The 20,726-nt window shown below is 41.3% G+C and overlaps 1 protein-coding gene and 1 long non-coding RNA gene across 3 annotated transcripts in view; one reads left to right on the top strand and one right to left on the bottom strand.

The window, feature by feature from the left end:
* GLDN (gliomedin) overlaps positions 1-911 on the bottom strand; it is a 65,843-nt gene extending 64,932 nt beyond the window's left edge. For both annotated transcript variants that reach the window (XM_059372821.1, XM_059372822.1), the window contains exon 1: positions 229-911. In XM_059372821.1, the coding sequence (XP_059228804.1) occupies positions 229-591 (363 nt within the window). In that variant the 5' untranslated portion in view covers positions 592-911. The remainder of the gene's footprint in view (positions 1-228) is intronic.
* LOC131999757 (uncharacterized) lies at positions 593-9,717 on the top strand. The gene is made up of 3 exons (XR_009399101.1): positions 593-682; positions 3,108-3,259; positions 8,626-9,717. It is a non-coding gene; the product is annotated as an uncharacterized LOC131999757 (long non-coding RNA).
* The last annotated feature ends 11,009 nt before the right edge of the window (positions 9,718-20,726 follow it).

The raw sequence follows: 20,726 nt of genomic DNA, 5'->3' as shown, positions 1-20,726 counted from the left end.
ACCCAAAGATGTCAGAGGTGGAAGACAGCCCTTCACGCCCTCCCCCATTTAACAGAGGAGAAAACGGAAGGGCTAAGTTGCCTGCCAGGGTGACCTCCCCAGCCGGGCTCACGCCCAGGACCCTCCCTCTAGCCAGGGGAGCGAGCTCAGGGCGTTCGGGCCTCTCTCCCCACATTGCCCACCACCCGCCCCGGCGGAGGCGCCACGCGGAGCCGAGCCCCCGCCTACCGGCACCATGGAGTAGGTCATCATCATCAGCATGTCGTGGCTCTCGGCGCGGATGTGTGGTGCGGGCTCCCCTCTGTGGCTGCGCTTGTTGCGCGCGGCGCTGGCGGGGTCCGGGGGTGGCGCGGGCGCCCTGCGCCGCGTGCGACTCAGCTCAGCCAGGAAGGAGCGCACCGCGCTGTCCTCGCGCTGCTCCCGGCCGCGCTGAGCCTCCAGCGCCCGCACGGCCGCGCTCAGCCCACGCCACTGACACAGCGCGAACACGGTGCCCGCAGCATTGAGCGCCGACAGCAGCGCCACCGCCGCCAGCGCGCCCCGCAGCCCCCAGCCGGAGCCCCCGCGGCCTCGCTCCGCGCCCCTGGCCATGCTCTGCGCACTTCGGGCCGGGCAGGGCTCGCCGCCTCCCACCGGGCAGCCTATATACGCCGCGGGCAAGCCGTGGGCTGGTGGCAGCGCCGTGAGTCACGCTGCCCTTTGCCCGGGCTGGCGGGGCGGGTTGGGGACAGTAGTGGTGGCGCCTGAGCAACCCGGAGGGACAGGCGGGAGAGAGGTGGGAGAGGAGCAAGTGGAGATGGCCGGCGCGGGGGAGAGGTGGGCCGGGCTCTTGCTCCTGGTGCCTGGCCAAGAAAACAGGCAAACCCAGGTCTCCCTCCCTTTCTCACTGCCCTGCCTGTGGGCATTGTTGTGGCCCAGGCCCGCAGAATGAGGGTCAGACTGAGGGGGAGAGCAGGAATTCTTAAGGCGCTAGAAGTCACTGAATTCCACTCCCTTCTCCCCACACGCTGACCTCTCTGGAGAAAAGGGTCAGCGTGCCCAGATGCCAAGATATATGCCCACTGTCCCTAGATTTGCTGCTGGGCAGGGACCCAGGCTGCCCATCACGTGGCCACTGAGCCCCATGAGATCTTTCGGAGGAAGGGGATGGAGAGAGACAAGGAGACAGTTGGCATTGGAGGATTAAAAAGCCACCCATCAGAAAGAGAAAAGCCTTGCTCTGAGAAGGAGTCCTCTGTGAAGGAGATTTCTAGGATGTGACAGGCCAAGAACTCTGACATGAGATCCGTATCTGGGAGACAGCAGGGTGAGGAGAAAAAAAAACTCCAGGGTGGAAATCAGGAGACCTGATTCTAACCCCATTCTGCTACTACTCAGCTGAAGGGCTTTGCGCATGCCCCAAGACCACTCTGAATAGATTCTGAGGTGCTTTCTGGCTGAAGAGGTGGGACCCTGGCTAGGCTCTTTCTGGACCTTACTTAGCCTCCCTTGCTTGAGGGGACAGTTGCCTCAAGCCTCCTAGTTACCCCTTCCTTTTCATGTCAGCTCACATGCCTATACCTCAAGGATCACTATCCTTGAAGTGCGGAGTCATGGCTCAACCTCCTCAGAGGACCTCTCCACCCCATTTCTCACCTTTCCCCAAATGGCTCTGCCTCCCTGCAGCCCCAGACCCTATAGGATACCCTAGTGGTGTTGGAAGACCCCAATCAGAAGCCAAGATTTCTGTTTCCACAGCCCATTATTTCAAAGGAGGAGGTGGACCCCTGCCATCAGCTAGCTGAAGCTGTCACAGTTCTGTATCAAGGTCTGGATTCCCGAGTTTTTATTGGGACATTGACAAACTTTGCATATTCTTAGGAGAGCATCCGGGATGAGGAGGACTTAGGAAAGCATGAAGTTCCAAGTGGTTCATGAAGGACCTCAACTACAGGGACAAGATGTCTAGGAGGGAACCGGGGTGATACAGACAAATCCGTCCAGTTTCTCCAAACTCAAACATACTGTGATCTATTTGAAGAATGCCATGTATCCTTATCTCATCCAGGCTTAGGATGCCAGGCTTAAACCAGTGGATAGAAGCCACAGAAAGAGTTGGGAATCAGGTTCAGTAAGATCTTCATTTAATTCACTAAAAGTTAATGAACTGTGTGTCAGGCATAGTGATGGGCATTGGAAGTAAAGAAATGAACGAGGCAAGCAGCTTGCAGTGTGAGCAGTTGGAGTCCCACAGAACCTGCTGAGCTTCTCTTTATCCTAATGTTCATTATAGTTACTACGGCCTGACTGTGTCCATGAGGAAGGGCACCACCAACAATAACAAAGTATATAGCTTCTGAGGTTAGGGGCCACATATTGTTTGACCTTGTCTCCCCCAACACCAGGCACAGTCTTCGGCTTAAAATTGCCGTTCAATAATTCCCTTTTGAATGAGTGAATGAACAAATGGCTGTATAGTGAACGTATGTCTGTGTAAGACGATGTGTGCCTAGTGGTAGTAAGCCTAGTGGTAGTGGCACAAGTAGAGCACAAAACTCTACTTGTGCCACCGAACTGGAGCGACTTTCCTTGGAAGGCTGCCTGTTCCCTGGGGAGAGTAACCGCAGCCTACCCTACATGCCTTCAACCCCTCTGGTTCGGAGCCCATAGTCAGTAGGGCAGTGGTGTTCCAGTTCTATTTGGAACCAGCCAGGCTTTATCTGATGAGCCCACGTGAAGATGCTACCCTTCTTGGGATGTAGGGCTCGAAAAGTTTGTGGCATGGACTTTGGGCCGGCTGGGTGGAGTGCTTGGGTACTGCACTCAGAGAGAGCAGAGGGGCAGAAAGAGCAAAGGGAAGACAAGATTCCTCCTCCACTCACCACTTCTTCCAGTTCCTTCTTCAAGTCTTTCTGTGTAGGAATATAATATTTTATTGGAAAGGAGAAGGGTAGGGCAAGTTCTTATGGCCTACCAGGCAGGTGTCTTCACTCATCCCTCCCCCCAAGATGGCTGTGTCCAAGCAACTGGCCTTTCTCTGTTCTCTTTCCCCTTTCTTCTCTGTCTTCTCTCCACATCCTCACTCCACCAGCTCCATGCACTGACACTTCTTCTCTGTCCTATCTTAGAGTTGTGCCCGTTTAAGGCCTAGCTCAGAACCCTGTCCCTCATCAAGCCTTGCCTTCCTGAATCCTGGAAGCCTCAGGGACTCGGAGCCTAGAAGCATGGACTTTGGAATCAGAACGAAGCTTGAAACTGCTTTTGATGTTTACAACCTTGGGTATGTTACTCAGCTTTTCTAAGGAGAAGGTAATCATATCCATCTCATAGCTTGTGAAGATTTAATGAGAATACACATTTAGAGCACTTGGCATACAGTAAACACTCAGTGGACATTAGTGCTATTGCCTATGAGCTTGCTGACACCCTTGCTGTGCTTTGGCCTGTTTACCAACATCTTAGTTCTTCTAGATCTTACTTCTTTTGTTGGGTTATAGTATGCTTAAGAAGGAGACCTCTCTTTACTGTGACACAGGAGGGGCTTATGCCAAATAAGAATATCAGATTAATAAATTAATTAGCTAATCACCTTTATTTTTATTTTTATTTTTTTTAAAGATTTTATTTATTTATTTGACAGAGATCACAAGTAGGCAGAGAGGCAGGCAGAGAGAGAGAGGGAAGCAGACTCCCTGCTGAGCAGGGAGCCCAATGCGGGGCTCGATCCCAGGACCCTGGGATCATGACCTGAGCCGAAGGCAGAGGCTTTAACCCACTGAGCCACCCAGGCGCCACTATCTTTTTTTTTTTTTTTTTTTTTTATGTTTTCTGAGGAATAGAACTTTTCAATGTATGGTAAGCTTGGCCTCTTTTCTGAACATAGTGGCTTTGAGATTGGCTGTCTGGAACCTTTCCATCTCTCGCTTCCTAAGCCTCCCATGACTCCTTTAGGGGTAGATACATCTGTGTAGACTGCCCTACCTAATGTTTCTCAGGATGGGCTGGTACTTTTCCTAATAAGTAATTTAAAAAAAAATTTCGCTATTAATATGGCCTATTTTGTTGACACAGAGGTTCAAGATACAGTGGGGACACAGGGAGATATCTGACTTTCCTTTTCTGGAGACCAAAAAAGCCAAGAACATTCTGAGCTATCTTTACAATGAGAAGGAGCTTTTCCATTAAAAGACAGATGCTTCATTTTCAAAGGTTAAATAGAATGGTCCTTAAAAAATGATTCCAGCTAGTAAACTTTAGGGCCCTGGAGAAAAATACCCAATTCAAGAATATACTCTAACTCTAAGTCCACAGCATTTCCTCATGACGATGAAGTGCATAATTTTCATTTACTCTCAGGCCTGATCTTGGGGATTGTCATCCTCTGTGATGACGTTGGCAGGTATGCTGTGACTCCTGATGGTGCTAGATGCTGCCTCCCCACCCCACCCTTCCTCCTTGCCAGGGATTAGGGGGAAAATCTCTGTAACAGGTGCCACCAAAATATATCTTTTGCCCAACCGCGTTGGGTTTTTAGCTCAACATTTCTACGTTTTAACCCCATGAACTTCAAGCTTCACAAACAAAAAGAGTCAGAAATTTCTTTTCTTCATTCACTCACTCATTCATTTATCCATTTATTTAACAAATTAGGTGCTTACTATTTGTCAGGAACTGTGCTAGGAACTAGAAATAGGACGGAGAGAAAAACCAGACACTCTTCCTGTCTTCCTGAAGGCCGTGGTCTAAGTGGGGAGAAGGAATGAGTCAAGTAATTGTGTGAGGGTATAATTCTAAATGCGACAATGAGATAGAAGATCTGAAGGAAAGGAGTGCTATTCTGTGAGATCTAATCACTGAGAAACCTGTCTTAGATGTGGAGTGTGGGGTCAGGGAAGGTCTCCCTGAAGAAGTGATTGTGGTTGAGCTGGAATCTGAAGATTAGCAGTAGTTAGCTAGGTGTGAGTGGGAGAGTTGTAGTCAGAGGGGACAGTACATGTGAGATCCTACGGCAGGAAGTACCATCGTTTATTTGAGGAACCATAAGAAGTCCCATGTGGCTATAGGAGAAAGACCATAGGGAGCAAAGAGGAAAGGGGAATGAAGTGAGGCTGGAGACTGAGTTAGGGGCCAGATTCTGTAGGTGAGAACTTGTAGGACTGGGGTCTTTATTGTAGGAGAAATGGGGCGTTAGTTAAGAGTTTTAAGTGTATGTGTTGGGGTGAGAGGTTGGGTTGGTAAATGACGGATTTTCATTTTCAAAGATTATCTTTTATTGGTAGGATTTGCAGTGGCTTCTGTCACTAAAGAAATCATCTCTGACCTCCACCAGGCTAAATCTCAGCCTTCAAACCCATCTTTCCAAATGAAATGAGAAGACATTTAGTTCTAGAAAATGCCATTTTCTCTTTCATAGCACATTAAAAAGTAGTTGAAAAATAGAACCATGACTAACATTTAGATAATTTGGCTAGTCATGACATTAGGTGGAGTTTTTGTATGATACCTAGCAGGTATTTACATTTTTTGAGAAGCCAGCCTTTGGTACCTCAAGGTGAGATCAACAAATCAAGCCATCTCTAGAATTGAGAGGAAGAATAGAAGATGTTGCTTCCCCTACAAGATTTTGCTCTAAGTTGGGGAAGTAACAACAGCTTTCCACCTGCCATAGGTGCAGTATCTGAGAGTTACCCAAGCATTGTTAGACACGGAGCTGTCCGAGGTTATACAGTAGTGTTATTTCAAATTCTCCCTCTACCCTTTCTGTGCTTCATTTCCTTTGTTTGTGATAAACACGCCCCACCCCACCCCACCCCACCCATCCTGCCCTCCCAGTGCATCATAGCCAATTATCACAGATGGGGTTCCCTGGAACAGATGCTGAGATGGAATTTGGGGTGCAAGATGTTTATTAGGGATCAGTATCTATGAAGGAAATAGAAGAAGCTGGATTAGATAGAGGGAGAAGTCCAACTCAGTGCAGTCTTGCAAAGCCTTGGCCAACACTTTGTGGATCTGTGAGTTGAGTATTGTCCATTAGAGTGTCCCTTGTCAGGCCAGAATGGGCTTGGCTTTCACACCAGTCTTACCAGTCACAGGGCAGCTGTGGGCTGCTTCAGGAAGAGTGTGACCTTGGGCCAGTTGGTTCTCAAATCAGAGGCATACCCTGCCCTCACTCTCTGCCCCTGGGCAGCAAGTCCTTCCTTGAAAGGGAAAGTGGGGCACATCTCCACGTCTACCATATCAACCACCTGCTTAGTGTCAAAGACAGGTCTGCAGTTCCAATGTTAGTGAACTTGAAGTTGTAATCCTTCTTTTTCACCTAGAGTTATGGCTGTTCAGTAAATAAAAAAGTGATTGTTTTCAGAAAAATGAAAATAGGAAGAAAAGCTCAACTAGTAGCTTTAAAATGGCTGGATCCATGGAAGTAACTTAATACTGTAAAGCCCCACTTATGAAACTTGAACCACTGTTTTTGAAAGGACAAAACAAAACTTTACTTTACATGTGTAGGGCACTTCAGTTTTCAAAGTACTTTCTCATGTCATTTGAGCCCCATAATCGGCTTGTGAAGTGAGCAGGGCAGGTCTTAGAACCATTTCACAGATGAGAAAGCAAGACTCACGAAGGTTAAGTGACTTGCTCAAGATCATACTGTTGCAACCTCACCAGTATTCATGGAAAGTGGGAACTTTCTTGACCCAAATCTTGGGCCAGTCAGGAATGCTCATGTTGCTGGACAGGAAGTGGAAAAATAGGGCAGGGAAAGGATTCAAACTGATGAAATGGAAAAGGGCTTAGAGCGGCACTTGGCTCCACGACTCCAAAACAAAGGCGGGGTAAGTCTGATTGCTAGAATATATAAACAATGCAAGAGAAAGCAAGCCAGTCCCCAGTTTAGCATTTTATGGAGGGCTCAGGGAGAGCAGTGATGTCAGAACGATTTCCTGGAGACCAAGTAGGGGAACGGTCCTTCCTGCATCTCAGAGATGAATATGGAACCTGAATGAAGGTGAATTGGGGGCTTGAGAAACCAAGACTTTTCCTCCTTGGGGTCAGAAGGCAGTGACTGCAAAAAGCAAAAGTAGATATGCCTCACCTCTCCAAAGTCTAAGTGAAAGGGACCAAAAGGGATTCCTGCCAATACCGAGTCTGGAGAGATGGCACTCCACCTGCAGAACCAGGGGACTGGAGGACTATCCTCAGCCAGGGGGAATGCAGGTCAGACTACAGACCCTGAACCCAGATGACGTTCTTCTTCTTTTTAAGAGATGTGCATAACTGTGATAATAGGCTAGATCTCTCCTACCTTTCCTTCCTTTCCTTTCTCTCCTGCCTTCCTTCTTTTGGTTTACAGTGTCCCAAAGTTATTAGGAATGAATTACTCTTGTATGTCATTTTACTTGGTCTCTTTAAAAAAAAAAAAAAAGTTTTATTATGGTAAGAATACTTACATGAGACCTACCCTCTTAACAAATTTTTAGGGTGCCTGGGTGGCTCAGTCTGTTAAGTGTCTGCCTTCAGCCAGGTCATGTTCCCAGGGTCCTGGGATGGAGCCCCACAGCAGGCTCCCTGCTCAGTGGGCTTTTCCCTCCCCCTTTTCTGCTCCCCCTGCTTGTGCTCTCTCACTCTGTTAAGTAAATAAAAATCTTTAGAAAAGTTTTGTTATATGATACAGTATTGTTGACTATAGGTCTAATATTGTACTATAGATTTCTAAAACTTAACTCATCTTGCTTAACTAAAGCATGTCCTTTGATTAGTAACTCCCCATTTCCCCCTTAACCCTATTCCCTGACAGTCACTAATTCTGGTCTTTCCGTCTACAAATTTGACTATTTTAGATACCTCATATTAGTGAAATCATGTAGTATTTATCTTTCTGTGACTTTCCTACTTCCCTTAGCATAATGCCCTCAAAGCTCATCCATATTGTCGCATATTGAAGAATTTCTTTTTTAAGGTTGAATAATATCCTATGGTATGCATGTGCCACATTGTCTTTCTCCAGCCATCAATGGATATTTAAGTTGTTTCCACATTTTGGCTATTGTGAAGAGTGACGCTAACACCAGAATGCAGATATCTCTTCAGGATCCTGATTTCAATTCTTTTGGATAAATACCCAGAGTGGGATTGCTGGATCATATGATAGTTCTATTTTAATTTTTTGAGGAATTTTCATACTGTTTTCCATAGCAGCTGCACCAATTTACAGTTCCATCAACAGTGTCCAGTTTCTCTGCATCTTCAAAAACACTTGTCTTTTTTTTTTTTTTTCTTGACAATGGCCATCTTGACAAGTGTGAGGGTAATATCTCAGTGGTTTTGACTTGCATTTCCCTGATGATTAGTGATGTTGAGGTTTTTTTCATATATCTATTGGGCCATTTGTATGTCTTCTTTCAGAAAATACCTACTCAAGTTCTTAGCTGATTTTTTAATTGGGTCATTAGGGGGTTTGTTTGTTGTTGGTACTGAGTTGTAAGGGGTTCCTTATATATTTTGGAGATTAGCCCCTTTTCAGATACATGGTTTGAAAATACTTTCCCCATTTCATATGTTGCCTTTTCACTCTGTTGACTCTTTCTTTCTTTCTTTCTTTTTCTTTTTTTTTTTTTTTTAAGATTTTATTTATTTATTTGACAGGCAGAGATTACAAGTTGGCAGAGAGAGAGAGGAGGAAGCAGGCTCCCCGCCAAGCAGAGAGCCCGATGCGGGGTTCGATCCCAAGACCCTGGGATCATGACCTGAGCCGAAGACAGAGGCTTTAACCCACTGAGCCAACCAGGTGCCCCTGTTGACTGTTTCTTTTGCTGTGAAGAAGCTTTGTAGTTTGATGTAGTCTCACTTGTCTATTTTTTCCCCACTTCTCTGTTTTTGCTTTTGCTGCCTGTGCTTTTGTGTCAGATCCATGAAATTATTACCATGAAGTTTTTCACTGTTTCTTCCAGGAGTTTTGCAGTTTCATATCTTACATTTAAGTCTGTAAGGCATTTTGAGTTGATTATTGTGTCTGGCATAAGATAGGAATCCAGCTTCATTGTTCTGCATATTTACATCCAGTTTTCTCAGCACTGTATGTTGAAGAGATCATCATTTTCCCATTGTGTATTCTTGATAAACTTGTCAAAACATCAGTTGATCATATATGCATGGTTTTATTTCTGGGTGCTCTCTTTTGTTCCATTTGCCTATATGACTTTCTTTATGCCAGCACCATGCTGTTTTGATTGTTCTAGCTTTGTAATGTATGTTGAAATCAGGAAATATGATGACTCTTGCTTTGTTCTTCTTTCTTAAGGTTGATTTGGTTATTCATGGTCATTTGTTGTTCCATATGCATTTTAGAATTTTTTTTGCCTTTCTGTAAAAACTATCATTGGGATTTTGAGATTGTTTGGAAGCTGTAGGTAACTTTGTATAGTATGGACATTTTCAACAATATTGTCTTCAAATCCATGACCTTGAAATGTCTTTCTGTGTTTGTATTTTCTTCTATTTCTTTTATCAGTGTTTTGTAGATTCCAGTATAGAATAGTTCAGTTTATTCCTAAGTACTTTATTCTTTTTGGCACTATCATAAATGGGATTGTTTTATTATTTCTTTTTCAGAAAGTTTGCTGTTAGTATACAGAAATGCAACTGATTTTCACATGTTGATTTTGTATCTTGCAACTTTAATGAGTTATTTTATTATTCTAACGGGTTTTCATGTAGTCTTTAGTATTTTTTATATAAATAAACTCATGTTGTCTACAAACAAGCATGGTAATACTTCCTCCTTTCTGATGTAGATGACTTATATTTATTTTTCTTACCTATTTGCTCTAGCTAGTACTTCCAATACCATATTGAATAGAAGTAGTGAAAGTGAGCATCCTTGCCTTGCTCTTGATCATAAAGGAAAAGCTTTTAGTTCTTCACCATTGAGTCTGATATTAGCTGTGGGCTTTTCATATATGGCCTTTATTATATTGAGTAATTTCCTTCTATTCCTAATTTGGTGATAGTTTTTATCATGAAATGGTGTTGAATTTTGTCAAAACCGTTTTTGCATCTGGATACAATCATGTGATTTTTACCTTTTATTCTGTTAATATGATGTATCCCATTAATTTATTTTCATATGCTGAAATATGAAATTTCATATTTGCATCCTTGTATCCCAGAGATTAAATTCTACTTGGTTTTGGTGTATGATCTTTTAAATATGCTATTAGATTAAATTTGCTAGTATTTCACTGAAGGTTTTTGCATCTATATTCATCAGGGATGCTGTTTCCTTTTTCTGTACGCAGTGTCTTTGCTTTTGGTATGAGGGTTATGATGGCCTCATAAAACGAGTGTGGAAGTATTCCTTTCTTTCCAATCTTTTGTAACAGTTTGAGGATTGGCATTAATTCTTTAAATATTTGGTAGAATTCACCAGTAAAGCCATCTGATCCTCAGCTTTTGTTTATTAAGGGGTGTTTAATTACTGATTCAACCTGCATGCTAGTTATAGGTCTGTTTAGATTTCTTGTATCTTTCTTGTTCTGTCTTGGTAGCTTGTATGTTTCTAGGAATGTATCCATTTCTTCTAGGTTACCCAATTTGTTGTGGTATGATTGTTTATAGTAGGCTGTTATGATCCTTTATATTTCTGTGGCATCAGTGGTAATGTTTCCTTTTTCATTACTGATTTTATTTATTAAAATAATAAATTTATAATAAATATATATAAGTATATAAATATATTTTAGAAATAAGTATAATTTAAATATATACTATATAAAATATAATATATTTTAAAATATAAAAATTAATTATAATTAATAATAAATTATTTAAAAGACATTTATAATATCAAAATATAAAGAGATAAATAAATTATATTTATATCATATACTTATATATTATATAATTTATAATAAATTTATCTCTTTTCTCCTTAGTCTAAGGGTTAATCAATTTTGTTTATCTTTTTTAAAAAAAGAAAGACTCTTATTTATTTATTTATTTATTTTTATTTTAAAAGATTTTACTTATTTATTTGACAGACAGAGATCACAAGTAGGCAGAGAGGCAGGCAGAGAGAGAGAGGAGGAAGGAGGCTCCCTGCTGAGCAGAGAGCCTGATGCGAGGCTCGATCCCAGGAACCTGGGATCATGACCTGAGCCGAAGGCAGAGGCTTTAACCCGCTGAGCCACCCAGGCGCCCCTTATTTTCATTTTTTAATTATTAATTTCCTATCCTCTCTTTCATTGATTTCCCCCCAATCTTTGTTATTTCCTCCTTTTTCCAAATTTTTGGCTTAGTTTGTTCTTTTTCTAGCTCCTTGAGGTGTAAAGTTAGATTGTTTGAGATCTTTATTATTTTTTATTCCTTCTTTTTAATCTCAATAAATTTCCCTTTTAGAACTGCTTTTGCTATATCCCATAAATCTTGATATGTCATGGTTTTGTTGTTGTTTGTTTGACCTGAGGTATTTTCTAATTTCCTTTTGATTTCTTCTTTTAACTAATTTTTGTTCAGGAGTATGTTGTTTAATTTCCACATATCTGTGAGTTTCTCAGTATTGATTTCTAGATTCATTTCCGAAAAGGTATGTGGTATGATTTCAGTCTTCTTAAATTTGTTATGACTTGTTTTGTCACCTAACATGTGATCTATCCTAGAGAAAAGTCCATGTGTATTTGAGAAGAATGTGTGTTTCTCTGCTCTTGGTTAGAATATTTTGAGTATGAGGGGTGCCTGGGTGACTCAGTGGGTTAAACCTCTGCCTTCGGCTCAGTCATGATCCCAGGGTCCTGGGATTGAGCCCCGCATCGGGCTCTCTGCTCAGCGAGCCTGTTTCGCCCTCTCTCTCTGCCTGCCTCTTTGCCTACTTGTGATCTCTGTGTGTGAAATAAATAAAAAATCTTAAAAAAAAAAAAAAAAGAATGTTTTCTATATGCCTCTTAGGTCCATTTGATCTACAGTGTTGTTCAAATCCCGTGTCTCCTTATTTGTATTCTGTCTGAATGTTCTATCCATTATTAAAAGTGAAGTATGGAAGTCTCCTACTATTATTGTATTGCTATATTATTTCTTCCTCTGGTTCTATCAATGTTTGCTTTATATATTGTGGTGCTCTGATATTGGGTGCATATATATTTATAATTGTTATACCTTCCTAGTAAATTGACCCTTTTATCTTTATTTGTCTCTTTTTTGTCTCTGTGATAGTTTCCTACTTCATTTTTATATGTTTATTTTGTGTGGTATATCTATAGCCACCTCTGCTCTCTCTAGGTTACCATATATATGGACTATCTTTTTCCATCTTCACTTTTAGCCCGTGTGTGTCCTTAAATCTAAATTGAGTTACTTGTAGATAGCATATTGTTGGGTCTTGTTTTCTTATCTATCCTGCCACTCCATCACTCTATCTCTTTTGATTGGGGAATTTAATCCATTTATATTTATTTATTTGTTTGTTTTTAAGATTTTATTTATTTGACAGACAGAGATCACAAGTAGGCAGAGAGGCAGGCAGAGAGAGAGGGGGAAGTATGCTCCCCACTGAGCAGAGAGCCCGGGTGTGGGGCTCAATCCCAGGTTCCTGGAATCATGACCTGAGCTGAAGGCAGATGCTTCACTGAGCCACACAGGTGCCCCAAGTCCATTTACATCTAAATTATTTGTACATTTAAGTTATTATTGCCGTTTGTTATTTTTTGTTGATCTTCTAATTTTGTTGTCTGTCTTCCTCTTGCTATCTTATTTTGTGTTTTGTTGATTTTTTGGTACTGATATTTTTTAAATTTTTTCCTTTTTTGTGTGTAACTTGTATAGATATTCTTGGTGTTAATGGTTACTTCGGGGCTTACATAAAATATCTCATAGTTAAAAGCCTATTTTAAGCTCATTAAAGTAGTCTATTTTAAGCTGTTTAATCACATATAAAAACTACACTATAACTTCTCACATATTTTGTTGTTGTATGACAACATAATATCTATTCATATTGTTTCTCTTTTAACATATTTTAGATAGTTATTTTTAGTATTTTTGTTTTTTTAATACTAGAATTAAAACTATTTTTACTACCATTATAGTAACACAGTATTCTGTATCTGTGTATATATTCATCTTTACCAATACATTTTATACTTTCTTATGCTATCTTTAGTATTTCTTGTAAGGAGGTCTAACGGTGATGAACTCCCTTTACCTTTTGTTTGTCTAGAAAGTTTTTATCTCTCCTTCATTTTTGAAAGGCAGTTTTGCCAGGTACAGTACACTTGGTTGGCAGTTTTCTCCTTTGAGCATTTGGGATTTATCCTACCATTCCCTTCTGGCCTGCACGATTTCTGCTGAGAAATTGCTGATAGTCTTATGATGGTTCCCTTGTATAAGGCAATTTGCTTCTCTCTTGCTGTTTTTAAAATTCTCTTTTTGTCTTTGAATTGACAGTTTGAGTATAATGTATTTCAGTGTGAAATTTTCTTGTTTCACATTTTTGGGTAGGTTTTGGTCTTCTTGGATTTGGATGTCTATTTCCTTACATGGAGTTGAGGAGAAATATTCAGCCATTATTTCTTTGAATAAGCTTTTTGGTCCTTTCTTTCTCTTTTCTCCTTCTGGAATTCCTACAGTGTATATGTTGGCCTGTTTGGCCAACTTATTTCATAAGTCCCTTATGCTTTCTACACTCCTTCATTTTTTTTTTTTCCTTTTTTGTGCCTCTGAATGAATTATTTTCAATGACTTATCCTTTAATTCACTGATTCTTTCTTCTGTTGCTCTAGTCTGTTATTGAACCACCTCTAGTGAATTTTTAATTTTAGCTATTGTGTTCTTCAGATTCAGATTCCTATTTGGGACTTTTAAAATATTTTCTATTTCTTTATTGAGATTATTACTTCCTTCATGTTCTCTTAACCTCAAGTGCACCTTTATGTCAGTTATTTTGAATTATCTGTTAGGTATATCATATACGTCTATTTCATTACGGTTGTTTTATTAAGATTTATTGTGTACCTTTATGATATCTTTATCTGATTCTTCATTTTCCTGGACTCTGTGTTGGTGTCTGCATATTAGACAAAACAGCCACCTCTCATAGTTTTCACTGACTGGCTGTGTACAGGAGAAGACCCCCCATCAATTGGGCTGGCCAGAAATTCTAGGAGCTTTTCAATATTTTGTGTTAAACCAACCCACTTTCTATACAGCTACTAGATGTCTGGAGTATCCTGGATTCTATCTGGGACAAGTGAGATTGAAGCCAGTTCCCTAGATGGGACCCAGAAAAGTTGGATCACTGGGTACTCTGTCCAACTTTTCCTTTCCTAGGCACAAGCGGGAAACCTCTATCTATCTATCTATCTATCTCTCCATCCATTCATCTATATCTATCTATCTCTGCTTGCTCTGTGCTGAACCAGGAAAGGGTAGTATGATGACTTCCAACCCAAATCTTGATTCTGTGCTCACTAGCCCTCAGGCAGATAGACTATGTCAGGTCACATTGGCACTCCAAGACAGGCAAGTCAGAACTAGTCCTTTGGGAAACTCCCAGAAAAGTGATGTTGGAAGCCTGGACCAATTCTTTACCTCACCAGGGAGAAGCAGGCAGCTGTGCTTTTGCCTGCTTGCTCTGTGCTGTGCAAAGGGGAGGCGTCATGGAGTCCAAGTCACTGTCTCTGTTCTCCCCTGGGTGGCTAGACTGTGTTGGACCCATAAAAGTGCCAAGCTTGGCAAGACAGAAGCCAGTTCTTGGGGAGCCTTTTTGGAAAAGGGGGGCCACTAGATGCATGAATCAACTCTTTCCTCCCCTGTGAAATCCTGGGACCGGGACCTGGCAAGTCTCTTCCTGATCATATGGTACTGCGCTAAGTGTAGGAATTCTGGCAAAATTGTGTCCTGAATTTCCCTCCTGGCTTCAATGAACCTGGTTTCATGTTTGCCTGAGGCACAAAAGCCTTTCAATTAATTTCTGAATTTCTCACAAAAGGAATTTGTCTATGAATTGCTGCTAAATCAATGTATTTATGGAGAATGAAGGTCTTCCTACTGTGCTATCTTGCTCATGTCAATTTGAGATAACTTCTTGAATGGGACCTGTGTTGCTTTCTTAAAGCTGTGCATGTAAGCACCTACTCTCCAAACTGCCCCTTCTTCTGTGATCAGAAGAAGGCCCCAGCATCTGGGTACCAGTAGCTATTCTGGCAAAGAGACTCAGCTGATTGAGAAGAAGGGAAATTATATAGGTGTACTATGTTCTACCTCGACTGTCAAGACTGGGCAATGTGAGAAAACTGGAGGATGAGAGCCATCCTCCTGGCATCTTGACTGGGTGAGTACTGCCCATCACTTGTGGGTCTGCTCCATCTTAAAGCACCTCAGTGACGGGCACTGAGCCCTGAGAACAGACAAAAGAAACTACTATAATACCTATGGAGCCCAGCAATACTCTTAGGAAAGAAGCTTGCATAAAGGACAATAATAACCTTTTAAAATAGTAAGAACATTAGGATGTAAAGATTTTTGTAGAGTACAAAAAACTTTCTGAAGCCAAAAGATAAGATCTGCACACAAGTTAAGTAGATGGAAAAGAGAGAGAGAGAATATTTCAGTAGTAGAAAATAAATTCCCTAAGCTAAAAAAAGGCCCAAGACTGCTGATTAGAAGGTTTTGGCAAGTTCTGGACAAAGACAAGTGAGTCAGCTTGGTAAATTCCTGAAGTATAAGGATAAAAAGAAATGTTACAATCATCCAGAAAGAAAGTACAAGTTACTGACAAAGGAAAAAGGATCATGGGGAAATCAACTTTCTCTTAAATGCTTGAAACAGTATTGTGGTGAATCATGTGAAGATCACTGAGAAAAAAATAGTGCATACCAAGAATCCTGTAGCAAGACATTGTTCCCCTGTCAGAGTGAAAGAAATATATTTGAGGATATGCAAAGATTCAAAGGATGTGTCACCCACATCTTCCATCAGACAAAAAAGATATTAATAAAAGACCTAACCAAACAATAATTGAATCTGTATAAAGGCGTCAAGATGGATGGAGGATAAAAAGAAAAAAAAATAGTGATGAGAAAGAACCTTTACAATATATAACTAGTTACATTTGTATGGATAATAATAGACTGTTTAAGGATGTGTAATAGAAGTACTCAAAATAGAAGAGACATATTTCAAGGGAAATGTTAATAATAGCCTGGAACTGAAAGTACTAAAGGAGAAAGAGGGGAAGGAAAACTTTCCCACACGTCTCATGTTGGTGTGAGAGTGGGAAGTGAAAGCACTCTAAAGGATTCATCCTTCAGGGGAGGAAGGACAGCAGGAGAAGAGAGTTTAGGGGAAATAGTTGGAGTCTTCATGCAATGGAATAAAAACATGGGTCTGACTATAAGTCACAAAAAGGAGAAGAAAGCTGATATTATGGAAAAAGTAGAGATCCCAGATTAACAAGGAAAATAAAAAAGTTGAGTAACAACTAATTCGTACAAGGAAATGGGGGGGGAATGAAATAATAAATAAAATAGAAGAAACAAGTCACCGATGACTTGTTTGCTGAATGCAGTGCATAATATTCAGTATGAAGGTCAACCTCACTTTACCTCTCTGCAACCTTTGGTGGTTTTCCTCACTCCCTCCTTCTTGGTGTTCCTTCCTGGCCTGGCTTCCACCTTATTTTCTCTTAGGTTTCCTTCTACTTTTCTGACAATTCCTTCTTAGCCTCCTTTAGCTGTTCTTTAACCCCTCTTCACCTTGATTGCTAGGGTTTCCCAGGATTTCGCCCTGTTTTCTCTCTATACAGACTCTCCCTTGGTGATTTAGCTCACTTCCAAAGCTGCTGACCATCACTTACCATGGGTGACTCCCAAACTCTATCTGCAGCCCAGGACTATCTCCTGAATTATGGACCCACAGGGCCAACTACTAATGGAGGGAATCCATTTGGAGACCCACAGGGACCTCAAACTCAACATGTCCTGTATTCCCAAAGAATAAACCAAAACAAAAACCCTTATGAAGTCAACAGAAGAAAGTACCTTATCACTTTTTTAATTGCTTTATTCGTTATAGCAAGATTTTTTCATGTTTTACTGATCAGTTATGTGTGTGTATATGCAAATCCTTTCTCTACTTGATATTCTGCATACCCCTTCCTTCCTCCCTGACTTGTGCCTTAATTTTGGTCCCCATCACACCTCCACCAAATTACTGCAACACTTTCCTGAGTGTTGCTCCTGCTCTTGGTCTGCTAGTTTATGCAACCAGACTCTTTTCTTCAGTCTGAGTGATACATTTATTATACAAATCTGATCGGCCACTCTCCTGCTTAAAATATTTCAGTGGCTTCTTATTGCCTTTTGAGTGAAAACCAAGCAGCCTATCATGACCCACACAGGGCATCCCACAATCCAACTCCTGCCTGCTCTCTCTAGCCTAGTTCTCCTCACTCCACACCTGTACCTTATATCCTTTCTTCTACCTTGGCTTAAGGTGATTATGGAGGTTGACAGAATGAATTGGCAATGTGGAGACCTAGGAGATCTGACGTTGTGGTACCAGTCTGAATGCTAGCAGCCTTGAGACTCAGAAAGAGCCCATGTTTCAGTCTGAGTCGGAAGGCAGGAGAAAGCTGATGTCCCAGTTTAAGGCAGTCTAAGGAATTCTCTTACTCTCTTACTCTAAGAGGGTCAGCCTTTTTGTTCTATTCAGATCTTCAACTAATTGGGTGAGGACCACCCACATTAGAGGGTGCAATCTCCTTTACTCAGTCTATAAATTCAAATGTTAATCCCATCCAAAAACACACTCACAGAAATACTCGAGAATAATGTTTGACCAAATATCTGGGCACCCTATAGCTGATAGGTTGACACGTAAAATTTCTTTAAAGATTTTATGTATTAGAGAGAGACAGAGAGAGCACTAGTGGGGGGAGGGACAGAGGGAGAAGAGGGACAAGCAGACTCCCCACTGAGTAGGGGAGCCTGATGCAAGGCTCTAATCTCAGGATACCAAGATCATGACCTGAGCAGAAGTCAGACCCCAAATGATTGAGCCAGCTGGTGCCCCATCACATTAAATTAACCACTTCAGGAGGCAACAGGGTGAGCAGGTGATCCTTACCTCCAGCTGTTAGAGAAGACACATACCTTATCTCTCTCACACACACACACACACACACACACACACACACCCTTGCCCTCTAATCTAGGCTTCCCAGAAAGGATAATTTCACTCCTTAAGAGGAATTTTGGGATTTTATGGAAGCATTTGTCATAATCACAGTTTGTTCCAATGATTGGGGGGGGGGGTGCTGTCACTGGATGGGGTGTCAGATGTTCTGCCATGATCAGGACAGTCTATACCACAAGGTACTGTCAACATACTTTCAAATGTCCCACCAGATGTTTGTCCATGAAAACCCTGTTTGTAATTATAAATACAAACCCTGTTTGTATTTATATGTAAAATGTCAACTCCATTTTACATATAAACATGAAGGACTTTTTTTTTTTCAATTTTGACAGGAACTGAATTTTTCTAGGAATGCAAAATTGAGTGAAGGTGGCATATTTTGTTTAGGACTTTATGGAGTGTTGTTCCCTAGGATTCCCATGATTCTGGAAAACCATATAATGAATAGCAAAGCCAATCAGCATTTGAGTGGCCCTTAAAATACTTGTGGATCTGTTCATTTACATATTGCATTCATGGTGATTCTGCCCAGAGGTGCAGACATCTAACTACTCATTAGGTGTCCAATGTAACTATGTACATTTTTTTTCAGGTACCGAAATACTTAATGTTTTACTATAAAATTACATTTCTTTGGTCTTTCATTGTAACAGTGAGTGCGTTGTTAATAATTTTTAAAATTATGGATTTTGGAGGGAAAATTCTTTGTGTAGGCAGATTGTGTTATTTATGGTTTTCATTTGAGCATAACAAAGGGAGAGTTACAAATTATTTGTTATAAAAAGAGGCATTAAGTTTAGTATGGCTGAAAGCCACTATTCTAAATGAACCAGTGCCTCTGAAGAGATGCTCATCTACCTGTCAGGCCCAAGCCTGGCTCCAAGGGGTCTGTGTGCGGTGAGGAGGCTAGGTCCCCAATAATCTTATCTTCCATCATCAGAAATTAATGAGTCCCGGGGCACCTGGCTGGCTCTATCAGTGGAACATGTGACTCTTAATCTCAGGGTTGTGGGCTCGAGGCCCACGCTGGGTGTAGAGATAGATTACTTAAAAAACAAATCTTAAAAAAAAAAAAAAAGAAAGAGGGGCGTCTGGGTGGCTCAGTGGGTTGAGCCTCTGCCTTTGGCTCAGGTCATGATCTCAAGGTCCTGGGATCAAACCCCGCATTGGGCTCTCTGCTCAGCGGGGAGCCTGCTTCCCCCTTCCCCCCATCTCTCTGCTTGCCTCTGTGCCAGCTTGCATTCTCTCTCTCTCTGTGTTAAATGAATGAATAAAATCTTAAAAAAAAAAAAAAGAAAGAAATTAGCAAGTCCCTAAGCAACTGGCTAATGTCACTGAGTGTCAATGAGATATTTCTTTGTTCAGTCAAGGGCTGGAAAGATCAAGAGGGCTTTGTGCCTATCTTCCAGGGACTTACAGGTCCTGGATCAGGTCCACCTTGAGGAAGCTCTCTCCCCTCTCTGTTCTGCCTACATGTGCTCCAACTAAAATTCTTTTCATGAGTTCATTTCTGATCTCCTCAAATGGACTGTAAATTCCTTAAGAAGAGAGACTGATGTGTCCCATGTCCTGAGGCACTCATTATGAATGTTGAATGAATGAATGAACAAATTAGTGAATGAATGGATGAATGAATAAATGAGTGCATGATTTGGGAGAGTCCAACAGATGGCTCTATCAATACAATACCAGTATCTTTGGAAATCTAATAGGGGAGATTGTTTTGTCCTTTATACCTAGCCAGCTGGCCAGCTGAACTCCCAGCGATGTCTTGGGCTATAATCAGGAATTTAATTAGGCCTGGCACCTGATTCTGGAAGAAAAGAAGAACAAAGATAAGTACAAGCAGGAGAGAGCTAAGCTGTTAACAAACCTGACATATGGTGCCATGTATCACGCACTGGCTTTCATTTAGGGCTGGCCTAAGTCCTAAGTTACTTTACTTTTAAATAGTAGATAGGTTTATTCTCTTTCCTTATGTTAATTAAGACCTTTTATTGACTACCTGAAACCAAAAGTATGTGATGCTTTTGGATGTTTAGGGGTATATACAAAATAGTTACAGACGTAGCCAGTAGAGGTAATACAGTTCTGGATAGGAGTTCAAAATACAGGGCTTGATCCCTGACGCTTTCCAACAACTAAATGCATGGCAATGAACAAGCCAGTTGATATTTTCAGGTTGAAAATTCTACAAATCAACAAAATGCAGTAAATGACTATTTAAGTGAATTACACCGTGAGTCATTGGCAGAGGTACATATACCATGAAACTAAAGATGCTCACACTTTAAGGCCCCTCATTTCACAATCACCTATTCCTAAGGCCCTGTGCCTTATTTTGTCAAGATGATATTATTACCCTAAACCTGGGTCTCCAATTAAGATTTCTTTCAGGTTCAAAATTCTGTATTTTTTGGCCAACGGGCTTGAGGAAGGGCATTTTCTTCTCCAGTTTTAGAACCTGTTATTTCTGAGTGTCAAGGACAGTGCTGTGTCAAAGGTACATTGTTACTTTCTTTAGGTACTAGGCATGATATTGGACAATTCCTATTAAG

Source organism: Mustela nigripes, chromosome 13 (genome assembly GCF_022355385.1).
Source record: "Mustela nigripes isolate SB6536 chromosome 13, MUSNIG.SB6536, whole genome shotgun sequence".
Taxonomy (NCBI): domain Eukaryota; kingdom Metazoa; phylum Chordata; class Mammalia; order Carnivora; family Mustelidae; genus Mustela; species Mustela nigripes.
This window is presented reverse-complemented; position numbering and strand designations above follow the sequence as displayed.